Source organism: Rhinopithecus bieti, unplaced genomic scaffold (assembly GCF_001698545.2).
Source record: "Rhinopithecus bieti isolate Rb0 unplaced genomic scaffold, ASM169854v2 scaffold_23529, whole genome shotgun sequence".
NCBI classification, from domain to species: domain Eukaryota; kingdom Metazoa; phylum Chordata; class Mammalia; order Primates; family Cercopithecidae; genus Rhinopithecus; species Rhinopithecus bieti.
The window spans coordinates 6277-29856 of record NW_016810813.1 but is presented as its reverse complement, the minus strand read 5'-3'; the positions used below and the strand labels follow the sequence as shown (position 1 = coordinate 29856).

Genomic DNA, 23580 nt, shown 5'->3' with positions numbered 1-23580 from the left:
AAAAAGAGAGAGAGAGAGAAAAGGCTGGGTGCAGTGATTCATGTCTGTAATCCCAGCACTTTGGGAGGCAGAGGCAGGCAGATCACCTGCCATCCTCGGCAAGATTATAAAAATAAATCTACCGAGAAAATACTTTTATGTGAGAAGTGAGGTAGGGATCCAGCTTTGCTTCGCTTTTGTTTTGAGACGGAGTCTCGCTCTGATGCCAGGCTGGAGTGTAGTGGTGCGCTCTCCCTTCACGGAAAGCTCCGCCTCCCAGTTCACGCCATTCTCTTGCCTCAGCCTCGCCAGTAGCTGGGACTACAGGCGCCCGCCACCACGCCCAGCTAATTTTTTGTATTGAGACGGGGTTCCACGGTGTTAGCCAGGATGGTCTTGATCTCCTGACCTCGTCATCTGCCTGCCTCAGCCTCCCAAAGTGCTGGGATTACAGGTGTGAGCCACCTCGCCCAGTCTAATTTTTGTATTTTGAGTAGAGAAAGGGTTTCACCAAGTTGACCAGGATGGTCTCGATCTCTTGACCTCGTGATCCGTCTGCTTCGGCCTCCCAAAGTGCTGGGATTACAGGTGTGAGCCACCACGCCCGGCCACAGTGAGGGAAACATTTCTCAGTAAATTCCAAGTCCAAATCTATAAAGAAAAAGGTGGATATGTGTGACTAAAAAAAAAGGGTAAACATTTTATAGGTAAAAATATTATTTGCAACATATGATATATGCAATATGATAAATTCCTCAATTTAAAAGAGTTTACACAAATAAATGAGAAAAGATGAAAAAATTTGAAACAAAGAAAATAGTCTAATACAAAAAAATATAGCCAATAAACACAGAAAACTGATGCTAGATCTCCCATTAAAAAAAAGGAAAAAAACCTCCAAAAGATGCACAACCTCAGTCATAATCAAAGAATTCTAAGCCAAAATAAGAGGTGATGTCCCTTGTCACCTATTAAGACAAAAATGTTTAAGTCTGTTGATATCCAGTGCTGTCAAGGATGTGGGGAATAAAAACATTTACACATCTGGAAGGAATATTATTTGGTGCGAACTTTCTGGGACATGATCTGGTAATGTTTGTTAAAATATTATTTGTACATGTCCTTTAGTCCAGAGGATATTTGGGCAAGCAGAATGGAAGAAAAGATAAGCAGAGAGAGATGTCTGAGTGAATGAGAGCTTGGAGAGGGAGTGCTGGGAGATGCTGCATCCTAGGACAGGGCAGGTGCAGCGTGGGCAGAGTTGGACCAGATGGCCGGAAGCCCACGGCAGGAGTCGCCTCATCCAGCCAGGGCTCGGTCAAGGTGCTCGTTTAGAGCAACTGCAGAGGGAACAGGGAGATGAGCTCAATGCCAGAGGAATGAATGACTTCGGGTCCGACTGGACAGGGAGAAGAGAGTTTACCAAGCATGCTCTGGAAAAAAAAGAGAATGCCAAAGATCCTTGAAGAGGTGACAGAGAGAATCTGCTTCAGGCTACAGGTGTGCATTGTCATTGCATTTGGCATTCAGCCCAGACACCATAGGAAACCAGAAATAATTCCAAGAGGAGCAATGGGCTGGTGCCCAGGCATAAAGCAAGACGGCAAGTCAGAAGGGAGTGGAGAAAGGCAGGCTCAGCTCCATTTACTTCTCAACGAGAAGGGAAATTGCTGTACTGGGGTTTTGCGGGGTTTTGTTTTGTTTTGTTTTTTGAGATTTTTGATAACTTTTCCTGCTGTTTGTGGTTTTGTTACCTATTTCTCTTATTTTATTTTATTTTATTTTATTTTATTTTTTGAGACAGAGTCTTGCTCTGTCACCCAGGCTGGAGTGCAATGGTGCGATCTCGGCTCATTGCAACCTCCGCCTTCTGGGTTCAAGCTATCTTCCAGCCTCAGTCTCCCAAGTTGCTGGGACTACAGGTATGCGCCACCATTCCCAGCCAGTCCTAGAATTCTTATGTTCTTCTTTTTTCAAATCTGCTGTCACTTTTTATTCTTTCCAGTTCCCTGCCAAAAATGTCAAGCTTGACTTTTACCTCCTTGAGCACAGTAAGAATAGTTGTGTTAAGGCTGATCCTGCCTTTTACAGTATATGGAATCCCCACGGGTCTGTTTCGTTGTCTCTGCATATTATTGCTTATTGAGTCTTCTCATAGATTTGGTTATCTTTGATTACATATTAGACGGTATTTGAAAAAACTGCTTGTAAAAATGATCAGGTTAGGCTGATGCTATTTTCCTCCAGAAAGGATTTTTCACTGATACCTTTAAGGTACCCGCGGGTAGGGATGGGGAAGGTGCTGCCAGACAAGAGCCACTTTTAATTCAAGTTCAGAACTTGAAGTTTCCGGGGGCACTTAAATGACAGAAAGTTGGGTGGAAGTCCACGGTGGCCTGGTTTGTACAGCCTTTTGGGGTCCCAGCCTAATGTGACCAAAAATATGCCAGATTCCATTCACCGCCCCCAGAGGGCCCTAGACTCCTAGTTCATCCTCTTAGCTGCTGCTTTGGAATCAGAAAATGCCCACAGGGAAAACAAGCACATATGCTGAGTTTATCTTTCTGACTTCCTGTCCACTTGCATGCAGACTTACGCCTGGGAACCCCCATGCTCTTTTTAGCTTTTTTTTTTTTTTTTTTTTTTTTAGCTTTTCACTGCTTTTGTTCTTTTTCTTCTTCTTTTTTCTTTCTTTCTTTCTTTCTTTTTTTTTTTGAGACAGTCTTGCTGTCACCCAGGCTGGTTGCAGTGACGTGCTCACGGCTGACTGCAGCCTCGGCCTCTCAGGCTCAAGTGATCCTCCCACCTCAGCCTCCCTGGTATACTTTCTTTTTTCTTAACAAACTTTATATTTTGGAATAATTTTAGATTTACAGAAAAGTTGCAAAGATAGTACAGAGAGTTCCTGAACACCCTTCCCCCTGTTTTCTCTAATGTTAACATCCTACATAATCATGATACATTTGTCAAAACTAAGACATGAACACTGGTATGTTATTATTAAGGAAATTCCGGACTTTATCAATCTTTCACTAGTTTTTCCACGAATATCCTTTCTCTGTTCTGGGATCCAGTCCAAGATAATACATTGCAGTTAGCCTTCAATATTTCTGAGAAGATTTGAAATTTACCTATCAGTAAATGTGGGAATTTACTGATTCAGCTTCCAAGGCATTACCAGTCTCCCATTACTGCCCTCCTCCATCATATTCCCTGCCATTCCCAGAAGTAATTGGTCAACATAAAAAATTTGTAAGGGGCTGGATGCGGTGGCTCACACCTGTAATCCCAGCACTTTGGGAGACTGAAGCAGGCAGATCATTTGAGGTCAGGAGTTTGAGACCAGCTTGATCAATGTGGTGAAGCCCTGTCTCTACTAAAAATACAAGAAAATGAGCTGGGCATGGTGGTGCATGCCTGTAATCCCAGCTACTCAGGAGGCTGAGGCACAAGAATCCCTTGGACCCAGGAGGTGGAGGTTGCACTGAGCCGAGATCGCACCATTGCACTCCAGCCTGGGTGACAGAGTGAGATCCTGCTGTCTCAAAAAAAAAAAAAGAAAAAAAGAAAAAAAAAGGAAAGAGAGTTTTCAGATTTGTTTGACAGAGAAAAGTTGAAAAATCGAGTTTGCAACCAGCTAGGGTAGGGAAGCTGAGGGGAGACTAGAGGATGAATGTATGACAGAAAACAAAAAGCATGGTGGTGGTCTACACTGTGCTACAGCAATAAGCAAACTGCAAGATCTCAGTGGCTAAACACAGAAAAGTCTGTCGCTTGCTCACTCCAAGTCTGCCGCACGCTTGGTGGCTGTCCAGGGCAGTTGTCTTCCAAGTGGTAGCTCAGGAATCCAAATTTTCCTGTCTTGTGGCTCATTTGTCCTTGCTGGGGACACATCTTCCCCACTCCTGATGTTTCCTTCCATAAGCAGAGAACCCCACTGGCTCAAAACTCTAGGTCTCTCTCCACACCTGTCTCTATGCCTCTCCATGCCTTTCTCCATGCCTCTGCTGATTTGATTGATGAGTGTTGAAGGAGGAACAGGCGTGTGTAACCCAGCCCTCTTATTCCTTTTCTCTGGGGAGCTGGTCCACCTGCAAAAAGTATATATTCTAAATTGCTACACCACACCTCACCCTGAGTATTACAGGCATGGCCCCCGCTCCACTGAGGGAAGAGGGATGCAGTTTTACCTAATTCTGGGGTTCAGCATTAGGTTCTGCCCACTGTCCTGTTTCCAAAACCTCGTTACTATGCCTACATCAAGCTTATCCACCCGTGGCCCATGGGCCGCATGCAGCGCAGGATGGCTTTAAATGCTGCCCAAAACAATCATTAGTGTTACTGTATTTTATGTATGGTCCAAGACAATTCTTCTTCTTCCATTGTGGCCCAGGGAAGCCAAAAGATGGAACACCTTGACCTACATAAACAATAAACATAACTTACACAAAACTGCACTTACTTGTTCCATAGACTTATTCAACATCTAAGACAGCAATTCTCAACCCAGGATATTTTTGCCTCCCAGTGGAATGTTTGACAATGCCCAGGGGCCTTTTTTTTTTTTTTTTTGAGACAAGGTCTCACTCCCATCGCCCAGACTGGGGTGCAGTGGTGGGATCTCGACTCCCTTCAGCCTTGACCTCCCAGGCTCAGGTGATTCTGTCACCTCAGCCTCCTGAGTAGCTGGGACCACAGGTGCACACTGCCATGCCTGGCTAATTTTCTGTATTTTTTGCAGAGATGGGGTTTTGTCATGTTGCCCAGTCTGGTCTCAAACTCCTGGGCTCAAGCGATCCACTCACCTTGGCCTCCCAAAGTGTTGGGATTATAAGCGTGAGCCACCTCACCCAGCCTGGAGACATTTTTGATCATCACAACTGGGGAGGGACTACTGGCATCTAGGGGGTACAGCTGGAGATGCTGCTAAACATCCTATAATTCACAGGACAGCCTCCCACAACAAAGAATTATCTAACCCAAAATGTCAATAGTACTGAGGTTGGGGAAACCTTGATATAAGAGAAGCAAGTGACCCTCCTGGAGCAGCTGAAGTGATTTAGTCCAAGTCCAAACCGAAAGGAATTGGACCAGGGCGGCCATCGAAGACCAAGAAGCTCAGTCCCCTCATCCCTGCAACTGCACCTCTTGGGCACACAGAGCCCTTCCTGAGGATGTGATGAGGCTGCCACGAGCCCAGTGATCTGTCCAGGAGCCCTTGTGCCCCGTTGCTTCTCCCAGATGCAGTGATGGTGGGGCACCTCCCCGTGCTTCTGGTGGGAAGCAGGACGAAAGTATCCTCTCTCCTCAGATTCCCAGCCCACCACGGTCTGTCTGTTGGCCCCTTCTACCCCAGAGTGTGGCCTAAGGGTAGAACTAGGTGCAAGGCTCATGCCAGCACCTCACTTTCACCCTTCTCCCCAGCCCTTGCTCCACTTCCCAGCCTAGTGAATCTGTTTCTAATGGAGTTCTTGAGCCAGCCTCCTGAGCTAGGTGTGGGGCTGGGAAGTGGAGGGGAAGGACCTTCAAATATGCAGGAAGAGGGTAGGGACCCACTCAACACCCTCTTTATATAGATAAACATTTGATAACACCTCACTTACTCTCTTAAAATGACAATCGTAAATAATATGCCTTCTCGTGCACTTACTTTTTTAAAATCACACTATAGTGCCTGAGCTATACTAGGGAGAAAAAAATAAAAGGAAAGCGATTTATAACCAAATGACACATATTTCAATCTGTCAGTGCTCAGGTCCCATGACACTAGAAAGCGTAATGAAGTGTCAGATACTTATCCTTGCATATAATAAATAAGTCTGAATTTAAGAAACGTAGAGGATCAGAAATTATTCTGTGTAAGGTCAAAAATAAATAAATAAAAGAGCAAAGATATGCTATCAAATGTTAGAATAAATATTATTTTAAGGCCAGGCATGTGGCTCGTGCCTGTAATCCCAGCACTTTGGGAGGCCAACGTGGGAGGATTGCTTGAAATCAGGAGTTTGAGACAAGCCTGGACAACATAACAAGACCCTGTCTCTACTAAATATAAAAAATTAGCCAGGCATGGTGGTGTACGCCTGTAGTGCCAGCTCCCTGGGAGGCTGAGGTGGGAGCATCACTTGAGTCTGGGAGTTTGAGGCTGCAGTGAGCTGTGATGATGCCACTGCACTCCAGTTTGGGCAACAAGAGTGAGACCCATCTCAAAATAAGTAAATAAATAAACAAATAATTTTTTTTCTTTTTTTAGACAGAGTTTCACTCTTGTTGTCCAGGCTGGAGTGCAATGGCGTGATCTCAGCTCACCGCAAGCTCCACCTTCTGGGTTCAAGCGATTCTCCTGCCTCAGCCTCCCTGAGTAGCTGGGATTATAGGCATGTGCCACCACGCCTGGCTAATTTTATACTTTTATTAGAGACTGGGTTTCTCCACGTTGGTCAGGCTGGTCTCAAACTCCCGACTTCAGGTGATCCGTCCACATCGGCCTCCCAAAGTGCTGGGATGACAGGCGTGAGCCACCATGCTGGGCCATAATTTTTTTTTTTTAATTTATTTTTTTGAGACGGAGTCTTGCTCTGTAGCCCAGGCTGGAGAGCAGTGGCGTGATCTCGACTCACTGCAACCTCTGCCTTCTGGGTCCCGGTTCAAGCAATTCTCCTGCCTCAGTCTCCAGAGTAGCTGGGATTACAGGCACGCACCACCATGCCCAGCTAATTTTTGTATTTTTTTTAGTAGAGACAGGGTTTCTCCATGTTGGCCAGGATGGTCTTGAACTACTGATCTCGTGATCCGCCTGCCTCGGCCTCCCAAAGTGCTGGGATTACAGGTGTGAGCCGCCGCGCCCGGCCAAATATTTTTTAATATGTGTTTTTTTTTAACTGCAAAAACAGGTCAACTTTTGTAGCCTGTACATGTAAAAGGGAGGCAGGGGCTGAGATCATGGTAACAGAGTTTTCACCAACGTGAACAGCTGTCCCTGTCCAGAAATGGCAGCAGTGCTTCGCAGTCATTGTGAAATTAAAACACTTCTCCCCACATTACTAGACTCACACACACACACACACACACAATCTCCCCTCCCAGAACCACTGAGTTAATGCTTCAAATATTAACCTGACAAGTGAGTAAAATTCCAACTGAACATTTGGAATGATATATGCCAAAATATTAATGGTGCTTTTCTAAAGCAGAAGGGGAATTACAAGAAACACTCCCTTTTTTCTTTCTTTCCTTTTTACGTTCTGTATTGTGTAAAATTTTCCTTACAATCTGTATGAACTTTGCAAACAGACCAAAAAAAAAAAAAAAGTCATTTTTGAAGCCAGTGTCTGGGCTCCCAATAGTTTGCATGTTTGTTTTGGTCCATTCAAGGAGGATTCAAGTCCGCAATGGAGAAACCACCAATTCACTTTTTCAAACGCCAAAACAGCTCCGCAGGCGTGGGGGAGACCTATCTTGCAGCCCTGCCGGCCCAAGACTCCAGGGAATTCGGCTCAGCTCAGCCCTGCGACTTTGCTCAGCCCCGTCTGCACCGCCGCCCCGTGGCCAAGGGCAGTACTGCGCCCTCCAAAAGGCGATGGCGGATGAGGGGCCCGGGGCCTTGCCCCAGGGACAAGCTTCTTTCTGTCCCACTGACCACATGGCAGTCTGCTGAAGTTTATGGACCCCTCTCCCAGTATAATGGCGCGTAAATATATAAATAAAATATATATGCTGAAAAGAAAACTAATACTGGTGAGATGATTCTCAAAACTCTTTATAAATGTGTAATATAATAATAGCCTTTTCATTATGGCTAATAACCAGCTCTAGAGGCAGGTCTCGGAACTCATTATTTTCTAAGCAGTGAGGAGTAAACACGACGTTTCAAGATATCCACAACCTGATGTGCCAGTGTCTGTGATTGTAATTGGTAACAAAGTTGCAGGTACTGCTAACAGTACACCGTTAATACGAGGAAAAGCTAAATATTAGAAGTTGATGAAAGTCAATATGTAACTTTTTCCCATGCGAATTCGACTTACAGACCCCTTAGGGTGCACGGACCACAGGTTAAGGCCCCCTTGAAGGGGCAAGAGTTTGGGAGAAGCGCCAGTGTGGGTTTTCAGTCCTGGGAGGTGAGCCGAGGGGTAAGCATGCATGGGCGCTCAGAAAAGGGAAGGCAGAGGCGCCTCTCCGGCTGGGCCTGCGGCCTCCCCTCGCTTCCTTGGCCTGGTTTCAAGAGACTAGAGGAAGTTAAAGACCCGCGTAGCTGAAGAGGAGCTCACAGTTCCCAGCGTCTGCTCCGGCTGTGTCCAGCGCCCAGAATGCGGCTTCTGGTCCTGCTATGGGGTTGCCTGGTGCTCCCAGGTGAGATGGGGAGGGGGTCTTGGGAGGGATGTGGGGCTCACCCTTGGGGTCTGCAGGGGAGGGACCTCCTGACTGCCTGATAGCCCACCCCACCTATCCTCAGCCTCCTCAACCCTAGGGGAGCAGGGCAGAGTGGGGGTGGGGGGAGGTGGGGGCGGCGCCGGGCCCCACTTGCTGTTTCTGGAATCTAGAGCCAGGTTTTCTCCCAGACCTGTGGGTTTCCCCTCATGGCAATGTGGCTGTGAGAGTTGCTTTGCCTCTCTAATCTTAATTTTTCTACCCTGTGCCAATCCTGGAGGCAGACAAGACACCCCGTCTGGTTGCCCTGTTAAACTCAGCATATACTTGTTGAATCTCGGCTGTGCCTCTCCCCACAACCCTGAGAGATGAAGAATTATCACATTTCGTCAATTCTTTTGCTTTCTTTTTCTTTACCTTCTAACACTTAAATCAGGATGCATCCTACAACTGATGTCAGTTGTTCATTTGGCAATGGTGAGACCCCATCTCTACAAACAAACAAACAAATTAGCCAGGCATGGTGGTGCACACCTGTAGTCCTAGCTAGTGGGAGGCTAAGGTGGGAGGATCGCTTTAGCCCCAGAGGTCAAGGCTACAGTGAGCCATGAGCACCAGTGCCCTCCAGCCTGAGCAACAGAGTGAGATCCTGTCTAAAAACAAAACAAGGCCAAGCGTGGTGGCTCATGCCTGTAATCCCAGCTCTTTGGGAGGCTGAGGCAGGCGAATCACGAGGTCAGGAGATCAAGACCATCCTGGCCAACACAGTGAAACCCTGTCTCTACTAAAAATACAAAAAATTACCTGGGCATGGAAGCACATGGCTATAGTCCCAGTTACTCAGGAGGCTGAGGCAGGAGAATCGCTTGAACTCGGGAGGTAGAGGTTTCAGTGAGCAGACATCATGCCACTGCACTCCAGCCTGGGCAACAGAACGAGACTTCATCTCAAAAACAAACAAAACAAAACAAAGCACCCAGAAACCCTGCTGGCTATCTGACTGTCAGATTCCATCTGAACCTAGAACACTCCCTCAACCCCAGTTCCTCAATGGGCCAGGGTTAGGGAAACAGCAACAGCCCTGCCCCAAGTTTGCCCAGAGTAGGAAGGAAGTAATGGCTCTTCCAAGGCTGTCCCCAGAAGGGATGACTGAGAAAAGCCTTCCTTCCTCCTCCTAAAATGGAAGCTCTGGCCTTGACCTCGGTACATGGAGCCTGGTTATTCCAACCTCCACTCCTGCTCTGATTTTAGGTTATGAAGCCCTGGAGGGCCCGAAGGAAATCAGTGGGTTCGAAGGGGACACTGTGTCCCTGCGGTGCACCTATAGGGAAGAGCTGAGGGACCACCGGAAGTACTGGTGCAGGAAGGGTGGGATCCTCTTCTCTCGCTGCTCTGGCACCATCTATGCGGGAAAAGAAGGCCAGGAGACGACGGAGGGCAGGGTGTCCATCCATGACAGCCGCCAGGAGCTCTCGCTAATTGTGACACTGTGGAACCTCACCCTACAAGACGCTGGGAAGTACTGGTGTGGGGTCGAAAAACGGGGCCCCGATGAGTCTTTACTGATATCTCTGTTCGTCTTTCCAGGTAACAAATATCTCTCCTTTCCCAGGCTGGGGACAGGAGCTGCAGAGGGAAGCGGGAGGGGTGGTGGGGCATAATCCTGGTGCAGACCTTATGGGCACTGAGTCCTTAGGGAGATCATGCAGGTCAAGCGCTGAGCAAGGCTTGGGGCACAGAGGGAGCTGCATGAGTCTTGGCCATTCTTTCACTCTTGCTGCCCACAGTCACACCACTAGTAGATGTCAGAGCAGGACTGGACCCAGATCTGTCCAGGGCTGGACTCGGTGCCTTTCCTTTCTGCCCAGATGTGCTGGAAGGAGATTTCCATAGGCTGGGTACAAGATAGATATATCAGGGGATAAAGAAGACTCCTCGCCTGGTGTCAGAGATATTCCTGAGGCCTCCCGAGGCTGGGCCAACAATTGCTGCATTCCAGACCCAGCCCACAGCATCACCTCAGCCCTGGTCATGCTGGCCTCACCCTGCATGTACCCTCAACTCTGCCCTCCTGGCCTCCACCTCCCCAGATATTGAAGCCCAGCCACAGGTGCTAGAGTGGCTGGGAACCAGCCTCTGGGTAGTGTGCCTGAAGGAGAGATCGTTAAATGCAGGCACACTAGGGGACCAAGGCTGGAGCTATGGGAACTGGTAGAGGATAGAACACCTCTCTGGGAGCCCAGAGCCCCACCTGGACCTGATGAGCTGAGGAGAAAGAAGCCAGAGAGGGCCCAGGGGAGTGGGAGCCTTGGTCTGCTGGCCAGTGAGGGCGAGGTATGTCTTTGTATCCCCATTTCACAGATGAGGGACTAAGGGTCCAAGAGACTAAGTGATTTGCCCAAGATCTCACAGCAGGAAGTGGTGGAACCAGGATTCAAACACAAGTCATTTCCAACTTTGATGTCTGCTTTATTCCTCTTCTAGCCCCATAGCTGGGACCTATCCCAATCCCAGGCCCATCCCTACCACCACCTCTCCTAATTTTTTTTAATTCCCTTATCCATGGATCTTTAATTTGGGGAAATAAAGGTAAACCTGCCAAAAAGCAGCAGCATCAAACTACATTGAATCTGTTCTTCATTATTTACAAGATTCTCTTATCTCTTCCAATTCTTATCAGTGTTCATATGTCATTTCTACAAGTTATGAGCAAGTTCACCTGTGTTTTAGACTTACCCTCATTTGTAATTCTTTATTTGCGTATGGTATGTGTATTGCTATATTATCCTCCTGTATCAGACTTTGTTGGCCTCTCTCTGATGGCAGTTGGGATATTGAAAATGAAGAAGAGTCATGACAGTGGTGTGCTGGTAAATGCTGAGCAGGCTGGGGATGCTGATGCTCTCATTTCGTGCTGTTTTCCAATTTCTGTGGTGTCCATTTCTGTGGTCCAATTCCCATGGCCAATTTCCAGCCATCGACAGTTTAACAACGGTCTCACCAATTCCTGAAAAGTTGACAATGAGCTCTTGTGAGCCAGTGCGAGTCATCTCCAGCACACCATTGAGTATGGTGAACCATGAGAAGAATTTATAAGAAAGTCAGAAAAAGACAAATGTACCCACTATCATTTCTTTTCTTTTTATTTATTTATTTATCTATTTATTATTCATTCATTCATTCATTTTTTTGAGATGGGATCTCACTCTGTCATCCAGACTGGAGTGCAGTGACACAATCTTGGCTCATTACAACCTCTGCCTCCCAGGCTCAAGTAATCCTCCCACCTCAGCCTCCAGAATAGCTGGGACCACAGGCACAAGAAGCTATGCCTAGCTACATTTTGTTTTTTTGTTTTTTTTAAGATGCGGTTTTGCCATATCGTCCTGTCTGGTCTCAAACTCCTGGACTCAAGCCATCTGCCCACCTTGGCCTCTCAAAGTACTGAGATTGCTGGTATGAGCCACTGCGCCTGGCCAGCCTACTATCATTTTCTTTTATTCATCTTTGTCTGAAGACCCTAGGCAATGAACTATGCAAGATTAAGAAGTATAAGACCAGGCGTGCTGGCTCAGGCCTGTCATCCCAGCACTTTGGGAGGTCAAGGCGGGTGGATCACGATATCAAGAGTTCAAGACCAGCCTGGCCAAAATGGTGAAACCCCGTCTTTACTAAAAATACAAAAATTAGCCAGGTGTAGTGGCAGGTGCCTATAATCCCAGCTACTTAGGAGGCTGAGGCAGAGAATTGCTTGAACCCGGGAGGCGGAGGTTGCAGTGAGCCGAGATCATGCCACTGCACTCCAGCCTGGTAGACAGCGAGACTCAGTCTCAAAAAAAAAAAAAAGAAGAAGAAGAAGAAGTATAAATGTTGGAAAGGAAAAGATAAATACTCTGTATTTGCAAAAGATTTTATCATGTACTTAGAAAAATCCAAGAATAAACTGACCTAGTGTTACATATTGAGTATCCCTAATCCAAAAATGCAAAATACTTCAAAGTCCGAAACTTTTTGTGTGCCAGCATCACACACAAAGGAAATGCTCATTGGGCCATTTTGGATTTCAGATTTCCAGATTAGGGATGCTGAATGAGCAGATATAATGCAAATATTCTGAAATCTGAAACACTTCTGCTCCCAAGCATTTTGGATAGGGGATACTCAATCTGAAGAAGAGAAGGTGGTGGACAATGAGGGAGAGTCCAGGATGACACACAGTCAGCAAGGACTGGGGAGGTGACAGACAGACTTGGGGAAGGGGGGACTGGAGTAGCTCCTGGGGGGTTGGTTGCATCAGGCTTCTGCCCATTGTGCTAGGCACAGAGGATAGGCATTTTGCCCTTAAGGAGTCTCAGCCTAGCAGGGAGACCCAGTACACAAGAAATTGCAGTGTAAGTGAGCATTAGCGCCACTGGAGGCATGCACGGGGGACTGTGAGTGCACAGAGGAAAAAGAGATTCGCTGCTTCTGGGGAAGACATTTCAGAGGAGTTGACCTTGAGCTTGTGGTGAAGGACAGAACGAAGTGCTTTAGGCCTGGGCAACAGAGCAAGACTCCATCTCAAAAAAAAAAAAGTTTGAGCTTCGGCTTATAGGCAATGGAGAGCCACTCACTGTTCTAAGGCAGAGAGGGATGGGATCCAACACAGACTTTTGAGACAAAACTGGCATAATGTGAAGGGTGGCAGGGAAGAAGCAGGCTGAGAGGCAGGTGGGGACAGGGGAAACTGAGGGTCTGAGCTAGAGGGGAGGCCAGGGGGCTACAGAAGGAGAAGACCAGGGATCTGCAGGAACCCGCCACGTGGCTCCTGGTTGGCCGAGGCGAAAGACAGCAGTGCTCTGTGCTGAGGTGGGGGGTAGGAAAGCTGCCAGCTGCTCCCAAGGAAGGAAAAGGGGTTCAGAGCAGTGCCGCCCCTGAGAGCAGCCTCTCCCTTTCCTCTAGGACCCTGCTGTCCTCCCTCCCCTTCTCCCACCTTCCAGCTTCTGGCTACAACACGCCTGCAGCCCAAGGCAAAAACTCAGCAAACCCAGCCCCCAGGATTGAGTGAGTGAATGGCAATTCCGCCCCATCCCTTGCCACCCTTCTTACAGAAGCAGCCAGTGAGTGCCTGCCTGGTACCAGACACAATACTTTATGACCACTTAGGTGTCCCCACAAGCCTGGGAACTGGGTTGTCCAGCTGTGGAAGTACAGGCTCAGCAGGGTTAGGTCACTCGCTTAGGGTCAGGTCACACGCTTAGGGTCACGCAGGAAGCGCCAGAGCCTGGAAGTGGTCACAGCCTGACCCCAAAGCTCGTGTTCTGTCTGTGCCATCCAGAGTCTCGGGGGTAAGCCAGAAAGGCCGGGCGTTGGGCCCTGACCTCTGGACTCATCCGTGCCACCCTGCCCTTCTTGGTCTCATGGCTGCAGAAGGAAGTCAAGGCCTTACTGAGGCACTGGTGGTGGGGAGGGGAGGACCTGCCCTTCTGGTGAGGAAGGAGGTGACAATTGACTGTGACTATAGAGGGAGGGCAGGAAGATGTCCACTGAATGATCACTGGAAAGGGTCATGGAAGCGGGGAAGGGGAGTGCTTATACCTCCCCACAGAGGGAACAGGCTGTGGGCACAGAAAGAGACTGAACATCACACACAGCTGTGGGGTGTGTCTGATCTACGGTCTCCTTCCTCAGAATGGCTTCATCTACATCTGTTTGCTTACTGGGATATTCTTTAGCTGGGGATGTTCTGAGAAATGGGTCCCAGAGAGGCTAGGGGTCAGGGGTCAAGGGTCAGAGGTCTGGGATGCTGGGATACAAGGGTCAGGAAGGATGCTGAGGCATTGCTTTTGGACTTGTAGCTTCTCCTGGGCTCTACCCAGCAGGAACCACAGCCAAGCAGGGGAAGACAGGGGCTGAGGCCACTCCATTCCCAGGGACTTCCCGGTACGGGCACGAAAGAACTTCTCAGTACGCAGCAACCTCTCCTCATGCAGCGACCTCTCCTCCTGCAGGGAGCTCCCGCCCCCCGAAGCAGCTGGACTCCACCTCAGCAGAGGATGCCAGTCCAGCTCTCAGCAGCAGCAGCTCTAAGCCCAGGTGAGCCCCAGGTGACCAACATCACCTTTCAGGCCATCACTAAACCATAAGGTGCCTTTGAGGAAATAGGAACCCAATGGTCTTTCCTCTAAGTGGACACATCCTCGTGTCATGGCCACAGCCTGCAGCACAGAGGGTCCCTCACAGGGGCCCTTGAGCAGTGGACAGCTTGCACTATAGGAGCCAGCAGCTCTGCTGCCTGTCCAAGGTAAAGGGTCCACCAGGGTCCCAGTCCTCACCTCTCTCCCTGCCCCAGCCACAGGGATGGGCCGCCCAGTTTGGAGGCTTTTACCTGTATACTTTGCACTAAGCCCTGTGCCAAGCATGAAAACTCAGAATCCAAAACAAAACAATTTTTTTCCTTACAACTGGAGTCCCAGCCTGAAGGATTGGTTCTTGGGGGTTGTAAATGCACTTGGCTACCGACATCCAGGCAGCTGCTGACAGGTTCAGATCCTGCTGAAAGTGAATCCTGGGGTTGGCAACGGGAGCAGGGATCCCTCCCACACCAGACAGGGCTGATGGGACATCGTGGTCCCTAGTGCCCTCTGATCTCCTTGGGAGAGATAAAGGACATGGCTTGACTCACGGTAAGAATGCCAGGATGCCCCACATGCCTGTGCCAGTGACACCAGCCCAGATACAGGCCACTGAGAACTTCCCCGCACACCACTGCATGACCTGGCAAGTCGCTCATTGCTTCAGGTATCAGTTTCTCCAGTGTGAAATTGGGCCACTCCTACCTAGTTACACAGGGATTGTGGAATTTAACAACTAACATTAACATGGTACCTGGCACATGTCTGGCACTGAACTATGTGCTTTACACATCCTGACCCATTTGATCCTCACCACAGCCATTTTACAAAGGAGGAAATTGACACTCTGGAGGTTTAGTCACTTACCCAAGGTATAGGAAGGTGGTGGAGCTAGAGTTTGAATCCAGACAGCCTGGCTTCAGGGTCTGCACTAATTAAATAATGTTTGTCAAGAGCCAATAGCACTAAATATCGCCCTCCCGCACCACACCCCCCACAAGTCTTTGCTGCATTGAATTGAATTCCACACTAGGGATTGGCTTTCTCAGTCTGTACTTGGGACCCCCAAAGGACATAGACTCTGGCTTATCTGGTAACAGCCACTAGGCTCCTTGCGTCTCATCTCCAGGGTGTCCATCCCAATGGTCCGCGTACTGGCCCCAGTCCTGGTGCTGCTGAGCCTTCTGTCAGCCGCAGGCCTGATCGCCTTCAGCAGCCACCTGCTCCTGTGGAGAAAGGAAGGTGAGCAAAGGTGGGTGGCAGGAAGGTGGGAGGCTCACTGGACTAGGGACCTCGCTGAGACCTGCAGCTCCTCATCTAGCCCCGGAAAGACCCTGTGGGTCTCAGCGTGTCTGTCTGGAATATGGGCATCAGGAGCTGTGGCCTCCCTTCTGAAGGAGCCACGAGGTAATCAACATTAGGAAAGCAATTCACAAGGGGAAATGGGAGAATGAAGAGTTCTCAGCTTCTTCCTGCCTGTCCGAACTGATCAAGCGCTTCTTTACCTGTTGATCCCAGGGAATTCATGGCCAGCTCCTTGTGTGGGAACCAACTGCCAGGGGCAATGCAGGACCAAGCACTTGAACTTGAGCAGGACAGACATTGTAACCCCACTCCTGCCACTGGGTATCTAGAGCTGCTCAGTCCCTTCCATAGGCTGGGGCTCAAATCCCAGCTCTGCCACTTATCAGCTGTGTGAGCTCAGGCAAGTCATCTAACTGCCCTAAGCCTCATTTATCTCAAATCACAGATATACATCAAACAGAAATAGAATACAAGTCACAAATGTAATTTAAAACTTTTGAATAGTCACATGAAAAGAGTAAAAGAAATGAGTGCAGTTAAGTATATTTTATTTTATTTTAATTACTTATTTTTTTTAGAGATAGGGTCTCACTCTGTCGCCCAGGCTAGAGTGCAGTGGTGTGATCATGGCTCACTGCAGCCTTGAACTCCAGGGCTCAAGCGATCCTCCTGCCTCAGCCTCCCGAGTAACTAGAACTACAAGCATGAGCCACTAAGCCCAATCTAGTGAAGTTAATTTTAATAATGTACTTTATTTAACCCAATATATCCAAAACATTCTTATTTTGATATGGAATCAATATGAAAATATCAATGATACATATTCTACTTTCATGTTTTTCATATTGAGCCATCAAAATCCAGTCTAATGTAAAATAGTCACATTTCCGTGCCTGATGGCCATGTGTGGCTCCTGGCCACTGTGCTGGATGGCAAAGATTAAAAGGATTAACCAAAATCTCAGTAATAAGAGCTACCATGTGCCAGGCACTATCCCCAGCTTATCTTGCTTATCCCCTTTAATCTCGTCCACACTGTGGAGTACACCCATTTTCCAGAGGGAGAAACTGAGGCACAGAGTGGTTAAGCAGCTTGCCCTTTGTTTGCATAGCTAGGAAGTGGTGATCACAATATCGTCCCCGTGGAGGTGGCCATGGGGGAATCCTGGGCCCGCTTTCCATCTCTTCCATGTGGCTTCTAGGAGGAAATGTGGGCTTTGTCCAGGTCCCCTCTGAGGAATCCAGGGTGGGAGCATTCCTGGTCACAACCTCAGAGCCACTTAGCAACTTGCCTCCCAAACTTTGACTGCCAGCTAGCAGCGATGGCAACCCTTGGTAGCCTGTCAGAAATACAGACCCTCAGACTCTCACCTCAGCCTACTGTATTAGACTCGGCACTGTATGAAAATGTCCAGGGGGTCCTATGTTCACACTAAGGCTTAAGTAGCAGTGACCTTAGCACACAGATTTATTTTCCCAGCCAGTTTCTGACCCTCATGAGATAATCTCCATGTACTGATCTCAGAAGACTGGGTCATTCCCAAGGGGCTGAGCTGGAAGGGGCTCTTCTGCCCATCTGGCTGCCTCCTCCCTCTGGGAGGCCCCTGCTCCCTTGTGCAAGGGGGCCAGTACGCCTTTCTGGGCTGAGCTCCAGGCCATTCCCAGCTACACCTGGCTTCAAGGAGCTCCTCCTTCTACATCTCTTTCAGCTCGACAGGCCATGGAGACACAGAGGAACGAGAAGGTCTACCTCTCACACTTGGTAAGGACAGAGGCAAACGGAAGCCCAAGCTCAGATCCCCTTGGGGCTGGAAGTCAAGATTTCTGGGCTCTGCTTCTGTAACTTCCTACCTGGGCCTGCATGCCTGACCTAGACGCAGCACTCGCTCCCCATCTTGGAGGAATCTCTGTGAGCCCCAAGACCAGCCCTTCAGTGTGTGAGCCGGACAGAGTGCCCGTGGGGGACTCACAGGTGGGAACCTGATTTCCTGCCAGGTGTCAGGCAGGGTGGGCACCAGGAGCCATGTGAGCATCTTCTCCAGGCGCCTTCTTTCCACGCCTCCTTTTATAATCACAGAACATCGGAGCTGGATCCAGAGGAAGCCTTTGAGATCTCTAGCCCAACCTTTCTCTCAGATTAAAGCAAATCCCCTTTCAGAACGCCCAGGGGTCAGGGAGCTGTTAGAGACACACTCTCCAGGGCCCCAGCCCCAGCTGAACCCTCCAGGGATGTGGTCCAGGGACTCTGGCGGTGCTACAGACTCTAGTGTGCTTTTACAAAAGATGAAACTGAGGCCCAGAGAGGGTAAAGGTCTTGCCCATGGTTACACAGCAGGTGGTGGCCCAAATAGAAAACAGGACCCAGATTTCTTGACTCCCTGCTCTTCTCTTTCCAGAACTCCCTGATGTTTTCTCTGAGCCTTCCTTGGCTCTGAGACCAAGGTGACATGGCTGCCCTAGGACCCAGGCTGAGGGTGGTGCTCTGGGGACCAGGGGCAAGAGAATAAGGGTCCCTGTGCCCATTGTCTGGAGCAGGGAACCTGCCCCAAGGCTACTAATGCAAGAAGAGACTGTGCCCTCCGAGGCCGGCACTCCAATGGAGGGGGCTGCAGCATCGAACTTTAGGAAACAAGCCTCCCCTGGCCCCTCCTCCCTCCGCTGTTTACTGAGATGCCTCCACTCCATTCCTTTAAACACAAGGGCAGGAAAGCGGGGCTACTGCTCCCTTCTTTCCTGGCGCCAGTGAGGACAAAAGACTCAGGCCTGGTCCCCCCAAGGATGGTCTGGGGTGGAAATGGGACTTTCGGCTATGGCTTAGGAAGCAGCTGTTGTTGTGTCAGGAAGCTCAACAGGGCCAAAGGTAGCGGAGGGGAGTAAGGGAAAAGTCATGGAGACACATGGATGGACGGATGGTGGGTGCCACTGGCCGCCTCCATGTCCGGCCTCCTGGCTCTGCGGCCTGGGGCCTGGGTCTCACCCCACCTAGCTCCAGAAGAGGGGCTGGGGCCCAAGGATGCTGAGAGCGCCCGTACCAGCCACAGCTCCCATGCTACTGCCTTCTGGCAACCCTGGGAAGGGCTGCTTTGGGCTTTTTCCTGCCTGAGGCACCTGACCCTGGCTCTGCTGAAGACGGAGGGGACAGGAAGGGGCACAGGGCCAGCAGGCAGAGGGTCTCTAGGGGCAGCCCGTTGTTGAGGGAAAGATGGAACAGGGCCTCCCAAGAGGGTCAGAGGCAAGAACCTTGTAAACACGATCAGGTGGGAGCCTCTGCTTTTTCTTGATTATTTCCCTTGTGGCTTCTCCATAAGTTTTAGCAGAGTCTGGAGATGGAATTGAAGGGCTTTGGGGTTTTCTTTGCCCACATTCAGGTCAAAGAGGGAGGGGGATGCATTACTCATACTCTGAGAGAGCCTCACAGGGGTGTGAAAACCCTGAGGGAAGTGTTAGGGGTCAGACCAGCATTTTCTTTCCCAAAGAGATCTTGCTAGAAGGCTTGCCATCCATCCATTCATGTCAGAGGCTTTCTATATGCCATTGAATCCTCATCATTCCCACACGAGGTAGAGATTATTATCCCCCTCATTTTGCAGATGAAGAAGTACAGAGAGAAAAGGGAACTTGCCCACAGTGACCCAGCCTGAAAGAGGCAGAACTGGGGAAACTGACAGGTCTATGGGGCCAGCTGCAGAGCCCTCTGTGTCCTCCACCCTGCTGCACTGAAGTACAAGGGGTTTGAGGAATGGAGCCAAGCTCACAACCCAAGATTCCTCCCCCAGACTCAGGAGAAAGACCCTGGGACAGCTGCAGACCCTCGCTCCTGGAAACGAATAGCCTGCTAAGCTCCCATCAGAACTCAACCCAGCTTCCCAAGACTTTCCTCTTTCTTTACTACGTTTATTACTAGTACCTAGAAACAGGGGCTCTGATATATATCTTGCATATTTAGCAACCCAGAAAATGCCTCTGTGCTTGCTGGAACAGGGTCGATCGTCCACAGTGGAGGCAGAGGGGCAGGGGAGAGATGGAATCACACCAGACTTACAGTAGTGGGCCTGGCTGCTGCCTACTACTGTATGTGGTTTGGCCTCTGCACTGAGAGGCTCTTTCCTCAAACTCGGTCACCCTGGAACAGGTGACGCTTCTGTAGTTGCTGGTGGTCCAGGGTCAGCAGTGGCTGGGTTATAACCAGATTGCAAAGCTGTAAATATGGACTCATGGGTGTGACGTCAGGAGTCCTCTGGTGTAGCCCCAGGTCTGCCCTGCACCAAGGCCCCCTCTGTCTTCACCATGGGCAGGGCTAGGAGGGACAAGGGCCCTGAGTGGCAGCATTTGGGAGTTGCCTTACCCGTCCCAGTGCCCCCATCCACCACCCACATTTCCCCCAAGGAATTCTGCTCTAATCCTTGTCTCCAGAAGGCTGAAGATGTCATCCTGTGTTTCTTTCTTTTCTTTAGTTTTTTTTTGTTTGTTTGTCTGTTTTTTGTTTTCTGTTTTTGAGACAGAGTCTCACTCTGTCGCCCAGGCTGGAGTGCAGTAGTGCGATCTCGGCTCACTGCAAGCTCTGCCTCCCATGTTCACGCCATTCTCCTGCCTCAGCCTGCTGAGTAGCTGGGACTACAGGCGCCCGCCACTATGCCCAGCTAATTTTTTGTATTTTTTAGTACAGACGGGGTTTCACTGTGTTAGCCAGGTTGGTCTCGATCTCCTGACCTCGTGATCTGCCCGCCTTGGCCTCCCAGGGTGTCTTTAGTATATTTTTTATCTTTTTAATTTAAAGTTTTAGAGAAACAGGGTCTCACTATGTTGCCCAGGTTGGTCTCAGATTGGCGGGCTCAAGCAGTCCTCCAGCCTCAGCCTCCCAAAGTGTTGGAATTACAGGCGAGAGCCACCACACCCAGGCTTCATCTCGGCATTTCTAACAAGAGATGGCTCAAACATCTACCTCTGCCCCCATCCCCAGAAGCTAGGTATTGGGTGAAGCTGGGGCCTGGTTAGTAGACCACGGACACCAAGCCCAAGAGAAATGTGTCACACACCCTGCCAGGATGGCAGCAGGGTATAGGGAAAGAGCTTGGGTCTGCAGTCAGACAGTCTCCGGTATGAGTCCCAGCTCAGCCATTTGCCAGCTGTGTGATGTCAAGCAGATTGCACTACCTTTCTGAGCCCTGTTGCCATAGCTCACATGGTTGTAAATAGGAAAGAGTGAGATGATATACCCCATAGATGCCCAAAAAATGGGAGCTTCTTTCTATGGCATCGGGAGTCTTGGCTGGGGACCTTGGCCGGCTCCAGCCTCTGCTCTGCCCACCTGCCAGGGCAAGGCCCGAGATGGATAGGCCTGGCGCCCCTGATCTGAGGACCCATGGGAACAGCCAGGACCGGGTCAGAATATGGGCCTCCCCACTGATCTTGGACTACCTTTCTCTTCCCTGGGCCATGGTCCCCTCATCTGATGGATAATGGATTGCTCAGACCCATTACCTCATGTGCCCCTTGTTATTAGATGCATCTTTGGCATGTTCAACTCTGCTTTCTCCTGGCCTGTTACAAAGAACCTGCAGCCTGCATGATCTTTCTGCTTTAAAGGATAGAACATAATGAAAACAAATCAGTCATTCCAGAAGTTCTCGTTGGTTGAGTGGTAGGATGCTATTATGAATATTACAATCCCAAAGGACAAATTCTTACCTAGTTTTACAGCTGAGGAAACTGAGCTTCAGAGGTGAGACAGCTTATCTTTCTTTGGACAAGGCAGGAAGGAAGTGGCAGAGGCACGCAGGAGCTTAATATTCTCCCCTCCCAGCACCTCCCTGCCTTGCCCAGCCCTCCCACGTTTCCCTCCCCTTGCTTGGGCTTGGCTGGGCTCGTAGACTATCCCTGCTGCCAAGAACAGGCTGTTCTGACCAAGTGTCTGTTACAGCCACTGGAGAATGGCCGGGACACAGAGGACGCCGTGATCAACATTGCAGGGTCCATGGGGCCTCTCACCGTCCCTGAGCCCTCTCCCAGCCTCTTCACAGAGATCCAGTATCTAAGCCAGGTATGGACAGAAGGGCCCTGGGAGGGGAGGGGCTGCAGAGCCACCTTGCCTGCCTCCACTCTGACGATTGGAGGAAGTGGAAGAAGGCCTTTTCCTCAGCATCTGCTCCCCAAACCCCACACCCCCGCATTCACCCACCTTCCCCATCACAGCCACAGCCCTAGCCCATTTCACCAGGGAAACCAGGGCTTTTGACCTCACATCCTCTTTTTTCCGGTCCAGAAAATTCCTGAATAGCTTGTTGGGAGTCACAGCTGACAGTGCTGTGGGCTGGCAGGAGGCCACAACTGTGCCAGAACCCAGCCTGGGGCCTTGAGGGCACCCCGGGGGAGGGATGGATTGGGGTCATGAGAGGCCATGAATCAAAGCCTGGGAGTTCTGGGGAGGAGAAGTTGTTAGGTCCTGTGCCCCTGCAGATGGATAGAGGGCTGGAATTTGTGGAAAAGGCTGGGTGGACACAGCCGCTACCTGGGGACCACTCCTCACACCCCCTACCCCTTCATTTGGGTTCTGCTCTCCAAACCCCACTGTTGTCTTTACAGACTACAGAGAAAGAGGAAGCCCCTTCCCAGGCCCCCAAAGAGGACGTGATCTCGATGCCTCCTCTCCACACATCTGAGGAGGAGCTGGGTTTCTCAAAGTGTGTCTCAGTGTAGGGCGGGAGGCCCTCCTGGCCAGACCAGCCGTGAAGCAGTGTGGCTGGCTGGATCAGCACCGATTCCTGAAAGCTCTCCACCTCAGCCTCAGAGTCCAGCTGCCCGGACTCCAGGCTCTCCCAACCCTCCCCAGGCTCCGCTCCTGCATGCTCCAGCCTGACCTAGAAGTGTTTGTCAGCCCTGGAGCTCAGAGCGGTGGCCTTGCCCTTCCAGCTGGAGACTGGGACATCCCTGATAGGTTCACATCCCTGGGCAGGGCACCAGGCTGCTGACCCTCAGCAGGGCCAGGCAAGGCTCAGTGGATCTGTTCTGAGTTTCTATCTGCCACAAACTCTCCTGGGCCTCATGCCCAGTGTCGGACCCTGCCTTCCTCCAGACCCCACCTTGTCCTCCCTCCCTGGTGTCCTCAGACTCAGTCCCGGGGTCTCCTGCATCAGCTGGTGATGACGAGGAGCATGCTGGGGTGAGACTGGGATTCTGGCTCCTCTTTGAACCCCCTGCATGCCAGCCCTTCAGGAAACCTGTGAAAAATGTGATTCCTGGGCCCAGCAAGACCCACCAAAACCATCTCTGGGACTTGGTGCAGGACTCTGAATTTCTAACAATGCCCAGTGACTGTCACACTTGAGTTTGAGGACCAGCGGGCCTGATGAACGCTCGGACCCCTCCAGCTTAGAGTCTGCATTTGGGCTGTGACGTCTCCCACCTGCCCCCATAAGATCTGCTCTGTCCATGACCCCATGACCCAGCTGGGCACTCCCCTGAGGCCTGCCTAAGTCCAAGCCTGAGTCAGGTCAGGTGCACATTGCAGGGATAAGCCCAGGACCAGCAGAGAGTAGTTGCCTTTCCATTCGCCCTCCCTGGCCATGCCTTCTTGCCTTTGGAAAAATGATAAAGAAAACCTTGGCTCCTTCCTTGTCTAGAAAGGGCTACTTGCCTATGGGTTCTGGTGGCTAGAGAGAAGAGTAGGAAACCAGAGTGCGTGTGGGTGTCTAACACGGAGGAGAGTAGGAACAGGGCGGATACCTGAAGGTGACTCCAAGTCCAGCCCCCTGGAGGAGGGGTCAGGGGGTGGGGTAAAGTAGCACAACTACTATTTTTTTTTCTTTTCTATTATT

The 23580-nt window shown here is 50.1% G+C and overlaps 1 protein-coding gene and 2 long non-coding RNA genes across 12 annotated transcripts; 1 reads left to right on the top strand and 2 right to left on the bottom strand.

Annotated features, from left to right (window-relative positions):
- Positions 1–532: 532 nt before the first annotated feature.
- Positions 533–9195, bottom strand: LOC108542707 (uncharacterized). Of its 2 annotated transcripts, none has more exons than XR_001889351.1 (3): positions 9154–9195; positions 3762–4070; positions 533–630 (listed from the first exon to the last, which is right to left on the bottom strand). It is a non-coding gene; the product is annotated as an uncharacterized LOC108542707 (long non-coding RNA). The 2 variants fall into 2 exon arrangements; XR_001889352.1 differs by lacking the exon at positions 9154–9195 and adding an exon at positions 4170–4355.
- Positions 7317–23060, top strand: CD300LG (CD300 molecule like family member g). 9 transcript variants are annotated; one of them, XM_017892808.1, is made up of 8 exons: positions 7322–8331; positions 9601–9936; positions 13291–13392; positions 14211–14424; positions 15592–15704; positions 17476–17528; positions 21687–21806; positions 22349–23060. In XM_017892808.1, exons 1-8 carry the CDS (start codon positions 8289–8291, stop codon positions 22460–22462), a joined length of 1095 nt encoding a protein of 364 aa, XP_017748297.1. In that variant the 5' UTR covers positions 7322–8288; the 3' UTR covers positions 22463–23060. The 9 variants fall into 9 exon arrangements, with proteins under 9 accessions (XP_017748303.1, XP_017748297.1, XP_017748295.1 ...); XM_017892806.1 differs by having other exon boundaries at positions 14208–14424; XM_017892805.1 differs by having other exon boundaries at positions 14187–14424.
- LOC108542706 (uncharacterized) lies at positions 9947–15422 on the bottom strand. The gene is made up of 3 exons (XR_001889350.1): positions 15330–15422; positions 11086–11356; positions 9947–10243 (listed from the first exon to the last, which is right to left on the bottom strand). It is a non-coding gene; the product is annotated as an uncharacterized LOC108542706 (long non-coding RNA).
- Positions 23061–23580: the final 520 nt, after the last annotated feature.

Bases quoted from the DNA above. Each gene is read 5' to 3' on its own strand.
- CD300LG (XM_017892805.1), top strand. From the start codon at position 8,289: ATGCGGCTTCTGGTCCTGCTATGGGGTTGCCTGGTGCTCCCAG. The intron at 13,393-14,186 runs GTGAGTGAATGG...TTGGACTTGTAG, and splicing joins AACCCAGCCCCCAGGATTGA to CTTCTCCTGGGCTCTACCCA. The intron at 14,425-15,591 runs GTGAGCCCCAGG...TCTCATCTCCAG, and splicing joins AGCAGCAGCTCTAAGCCCAG to GGTGTCCATCCCAATGGTCC.